General features: G+C 35.6%; 1 protein-coding gene across 1 annotated transcript; it reads right to left on the reverse strand.

The window, feature by feature from the left end:
- Positions 1-2,473: 2,473 nt before the first annotated feature.
- Positions 2,474-5,799, reverse strand: LOC115989349 (pectinesterase). Its single transcript, XM_031113021.1, has 2 exons — positions 4,837-5,799; positions 2,474-3,323 (listed from the first exon to the last, which is right to left on the reverse strand). The coding sequence occupies exons 1-2, from the start codon at positions 5,777-5,779 to the stop codon at positions 2,632-2,634; spliced, it is 1,635 nt and encodes a 544-aa protein (XP_030968881.1). The 5' UTR covers positions 5,780-5,799; the 3' UTR covers positions 2,474-2,631.
- Between the last annotated feature and the right edge of the window lie 201 nt (positions 5,800-6,000).

Consider the following 6,000-nt stretch of genomic DNA (forward strand, 5'->3'; position numbering starts at 1 on the left):
TCATTGATTTATTTTATTTAAAAAATAAGTTGTGTAAAAGTACAATTATATCATTAAGGGACCAGCATGATATCTTAGCGTGATGGTAAAAAACCTCGGCATGAAAACGATTAACATAAGTTCAAATCTAGGTAAGTAAATATGTATATGAAAAAAAAAAAAAAAAAAACCAAAAAAAAACAGTACTTAACAAAATAGGCTAAAAAGAAGTTGAAACACAACCTTGAATAGCTTTTAAGCCCAGAGAGAGAGGAGGCAACTAAAATAATGTGATCAATTTTAGGGTCCATTTGAAAACAGTTTATTTAATTGAAATTGAAAATAGTACAGTAGAATCCATGAATAGTATCAAAAAATGCAATGAAACCTATGAATAATAATAAAAATAAACTGAATAGTAAAATAAGTTGTCAAATAATAATCTATCCATTGGCAACCTTAATCTCAATAACTTTGTTTATAAAAAAATTGAGAATGGATAATTGGATAGGATTGGGTAGAAAATAGAATCCCACCATATCGATCCTTGAAATAGTTGACTGATTACCATTATTTAATAACTTGATTGCCAGCTATTGGTGATTTCTATTACAGCTGGGCCAAACACTTATAATTTGATTGTGATTTTCAATATTCTCTGCCAGAATTCATGAAAGCTCTTTTTATATTGGTAAAATTATTTCTCTTTGATCAACATAATACAGTGTGGAGTACTAGTTTATAATATTTCTCAAACCCCATAAACAAAATCATGCAGTTAATTAGATTCAGTGACAGAAACTGTATCTTCATAACTGTCAAACATTTTTTTTTTATAAAATTCTTCCGTGCCATTTGAATGGATAAGCCAAAACTTTCTTTACTTCGTTTATATTTTGTACACAAATGGCATTTTACTTTGTTTAAGTCTGATTTGTATCAATGTGTGACCCTCACTTTGCTTAAGTAATTTTTGCCTTCGTACTATTATAATATGAAAAAGCTTGCGTGCATATTGTCCATAATAGAATAACATTAAAAGCCAATTTATGTTTTCTAAGCAAAATCGCACAAAAAAGATTAGGTGGTGTTTGATGTTTCTTCAGAGGTTTTTCTTTCATGGTTGGAGGCACGTTTGGTTCAGTTGTTTCTTTCAGAGAAACAGCACAGAAATTTCTTGGTTACCTAAGATGGAAATGTGCCCTGCACCTTAAGACAATGTTGGGGTTTTCATAGTAATGAGGATCTTGACATGTCCTCCAAAATGCTCCAAATTTAGAACTTGGAATCCATGGTACAATTTTGGAATAATTTGATGGAACTTATATTATGTATTGCAAGTTTATTAAAATAATGAGGCAGCAAGCATAATTGAAAAAGGAAAAAAAGAATTAGATGGTGGAAGAGAAATTAGATTAAATTTAGGTCAATGCTGATTGGTTTGAATCAGGATTAATATAGTGGAAAATGAAAGTTCAATTGTCAAATAATTTAAAATTTATTTGTCAACAAGAAGATATGTCCTTTTCAGATTTCTGCTTTTCATTTGGGTCTTTTTCAATTATAAGCTGGAACTTGCTGTAAATCCTATTCATTTTTTTTGTGAAACAAAGTTATTGGTCCAATGGAATAAAAAGTCCATATATATTTTATGATTGTAGTACTTCTTTCTATGTAGGATGGGATGTTATTGTTAAAATTATTAAGGCCTTTCTTGCCGGCAATGTTGCCGTCCACAAATTAGCCATATATGATACATGGCTATTTCTTTTTTTTCTTTTTTTTTCTTTTGTTTCCCACCGTGTTTCCTCAAAACTTTCAACCAGAGACTAATCACTGTTTGTGCCGGGTGGGCCCACGAAAGGGTAAAACACCGGCCCAGGAAATTCTTTTCAAAGTGCAGGTTGCAGGATTCGAACTAGAGAGCACACCTAGTCAAGCCCAATACAGGCACTTTGAAACCAAGAGTCCAACCAACTCAGCCAACCCCTGGGTTATACATGGCTATTTCTCTTCTTCATGTTTTAGTCTCTTGGACAGAAAGTCCCTAGTTTTCTGACATTTACTTTTTCTATCTGAGGCTGGATTTTGTTTTTCTTTGCAGTAAAAAGTTTATATGGTTGAACAAATCTAATCAAACTCAAATGGAAGTCAATATGATTGACTCAAATTAGAAAGTAAAAGTATTGGAAAATGGAATGGACATTCATTTTCAAGACAACTCATGACACTACAAGAAAATATGGTCTTCTCAATTTGGAAAAATGTAGCCTGTTATGTGCTGGAATTTGCTGTATATCCAGTTTATTTGACAGTCTTTGAGTTGGGAGTGGTTATTTTTTCCAGTTAAGTAGTCTGGATATTTCAAAATCCTTGATGTATTGTCTCAGAGATATTTTTGCATGCGTGTTTCAACGTGTTGGAAGAAAAATAATAATTTTAAAAAAATTTCTTTAATTTTATAAAAATTATGAGACTAAGCAAAGGGTTAAAAAAAAAAAAAAGACTCCTTTATGTAAACCATAAACTCACTAGTAAATTGTTGTACAAAGAAACAACATTTCACACACGAACACAACATTATAGAGATGAAAATAAGTCTAGGCAAAGGCCAACAAGCTTCACCTACTGAAACACAAGAGGAAGCCATATTCACAAACCTTCTGTATAAGCCACCCCAGTGGACTTCAACCATGTTCCTCCTTGTATCAGCTCAGCTACTGTGAACTTTTTGGCTTCCTTTGCACTAGTAATGACATGATAACCAGGCCATTTCACTCGCTTACTAGTACCAGCACGTGGTCCCTTGTTATTATATTCCCCATAATACAATGTTTTTAATGCAAAATCCTTATCCCACACAGACCATCCAGTTGGATCAATATGATCACCAATGTAGGACTGCATGACTACAGTTCTTGAATACTCTTTCCAAGGCCGGCCCAAATATGATCGGACCGAGCCCTTTACAGGCCCAAGATCTGAGCTTGCTATAATGTCACAGTTTTGAATAGAAGTCCCAGTGGCTTGGTTTGGATCAGTTCGACCTTGGGCCGTTACCATGTTGGTCTGTCCACTCATGGGCTTTCGAGCTACTAGTTTGCAATTTTGGAACACAACGGCTGCATTTCCGAATATGAAATCGACAGTTCCAGTGATGTAGGAATCCCGGAAGAATTGCCGGTTTGAGTGGGTGTAGAGAGTGTCTTGGTAAGCATCAATGCGGCAACGATTTATGACGGATTGATCGGCCCCGACGCGGAGTGCCACTGCTTGGTGCTTCTTTGGCCCAGCTGTGTTCTGGAACCAGATATCTTGGGCTATGAATCCATCACCAACTGCAGCTGTATTGGTAGATCATAAATTGGTTATTGTTTTAGAAAGCAACTTTCCTGGATGTGATATGCACCAAGCCCAGATACTAGTGGTCAATTCTGAGGTGCTAGTGTATCATTAAATTAGGCCCAATCAAAAAAGTACATGACCTTTTCCATGCATTTATTTTTTACTTTTTTGCTACAACAAGCCCATTTTTTTGCTACGCAAAACAAGCCCATATATTTTTTCTTAAGGTCCCACAGGCCCATTTATTATTTTTCTAGGTCCAACATGCCCATTTCTTCTTTTCGGCAAGTTCCAACAGGTCCATTCTATTCCCATCCAAACTATGGTCCTCGTATAAGTTTTTTACATTAGCTTTATTTTGGTGTAAATTCAGTATCTAAAAGGCTTACAGAAAAGGAAAATTATCTTATGCGCTAGACAAAATAAGTGAAAATAAGTGCGCCCTTACAAGTATGTGGGCCTTATGCCTATAAGTGTAGGCTCAGAATATTTGTGAGAGACGTGTTTCATATTCTAGCACAATATACTAGATTAAAAAATAAAAATAAAAATAAGGGGGGAGGGCTTATCCGAGACTCTCATGGCAGGTGGGTAAAGGGTTATATGCGATACATTGGAGTAACTACCAGTATCAATGCTTAATTCTGGGCCCTTAGAGATGGTCTCAGGCTTGCCTCTCAAATGGGAATCACACACTTGGCAGTGGAGTTGGATGCCAAAGTAATTGTAGATCTTGTTTTATCAAAAAAAAAACCCCTAACAGCTCATACACTTCACTCCTAAATGACTGCAGGTATCTACTCAATCAGTTTCCGCAGACCAAGATCAGACATGTATATAGGGAAGCCAACAAAGGAGCAGACTGCCTTGCCAAGAAAGCTTGTTCCTTGGTTAATGATGCTATTAATGATTTTGTTATTTTGAATGTTCCCCCTTCACCTGATCTTGATGTAATTTTGAACTCTGATGTTCACAGTCTGTACTCTCTAAGGCTTACAGCCAATATGTTGCTTTTTGTGACTAGTTAATCTAATATAATGCAGCCTTTTGACCCAAAAAAAAAAAAAAAAAAATTGAGTATAAACTATTGGCCAATTCCTTGCATACCAAAATGGCTAAATCAAATAAGAGCATAATTTCAAGAACGTAGCAAACCAGCTACCATTTCTTAATTATTCCATTTTAATAATTAAGAAATAGTAAATTTAATTATGATTCTAAAGTTAAGGTCCCGAAGACTATAAAACAATTGTTAAACATTTTTTTTTTCTCACAATAAATAGGGCAGGGGATTCAAAAAATTAGCTTATCATGAAGAACTAAATAATGTAAATGAGTTAAAATACTCTACATGAAATGCTAACAGTTATAGCATATAGATTTGATGCATTTAACTTATAACAATATTCCTAATTCAATCCAATCTGATTTTGCCATTTTTAATTGCAAACACTTAAAGAAGACTAGTAATAAATTTCAAATCTTGACTTAAAAAGGAATAAGGATCTTTACCTACAGTTGCAGAATTGAAAGTTGTGGTTCCGTCAACAAAATTCAGGCTACCAGTGATAATGGTTGAACTCATGCCATCACCAACTATCATCAAGTTCTTTTTACTCTTCCCAACCTCAACATTCTCTTTATATTTCCCTTTCTTCACATAAATAACGTACCTAGTTTTGCCATTATTTGGTGCCGAGGCCACAGCTTCTTTCACAGTCTTGTACTTCCCACTCCCATCCTTAGCCACCACAACGTTGGCCTTGATTTCCTTAGGCAAAGCTTGTAAAAGTGTCCTGTCCCTACTCGTGACCCATGTAGGGAATTCTCCATTTAATGGCTCATCAATCATTACTTTGGTTTTCAAGGGTGAAACTGCAACAAGCATGGCTAAGGAAGTTCTGGCTCTTGATATCAAGTCCTTGAGCCCTGGCTCCATTGTGGTCCTAGATGAGCCCTTTAGTCCATCCAAGCATGTGACATGGTTAGTGAGTACACTACTTAGCCATGCATGTGCATCTTCAATGGAACTTGCAGTCATATTTTGAAGAGCCACTTTCGAGTCAAAAACCCTGTCCATGGACAAGTCCATTAGCTCCACACAATCAAGCAAAGCCGCTTGTTCCCTAGGATTATTGTTGATCCTTTGGTTGACATTTTTGGCTGTATCCATTGCTTTTTGTATAGCTGATGTGGATTCTTCTAAAAACATTTGCAACATGATTGTCTTATAGTCTTTGACAACTTCTGAGACCATGGATATGCATCCTGCTTGGTGATGGGCTTGATCACAGATGTGGCCGTGTAGGAGGGGATTAGAGGAGCTGGGTTTAATAAGATGGGTAGCAACAAGTGCAGTTGAGAGTATGATAGCAGCAAAGTAGAGAATTAGGTAAAGTGTACTCTTGCAGTGAGAAGTTTTGGGGTTCTCTAACAGAGGTTGATGGGTTGCCATGTTTGGACTTTATGCAATAGTTGTTTTCTCCAGTAAGCTTATCCCTTATCTTGTCTTATGGCCCTTAAATAGAGTATAGGAGAAATAGCGAAAGTTTACTTTAATTGTTGTTCTACAGGTCATAATTATTGGCTTCACATCAAGTGTTGAATTCCTGATAGGATTAGCATTATTTTCCTACTTTTGCATTTTAGATTGTCAATTTGCTAATGTATGATTGA

Source organism: Quercus lobata, chromosome 5, assembly GCF_001633185.2.
Source record: "Quercus lobata isolate SW786 chromosome 5, ValleyOak3.0 Primary Assembly, whole genome shotgun sequence".
In the NCBI taxonomy this organism is placed as follows: domain Eukaryota; kingdom Viridiplantae; phylum Streptophyta; class Magnoliopsida; order Fagales; family Fagaceae; genus Quercus; species Quercus lobata.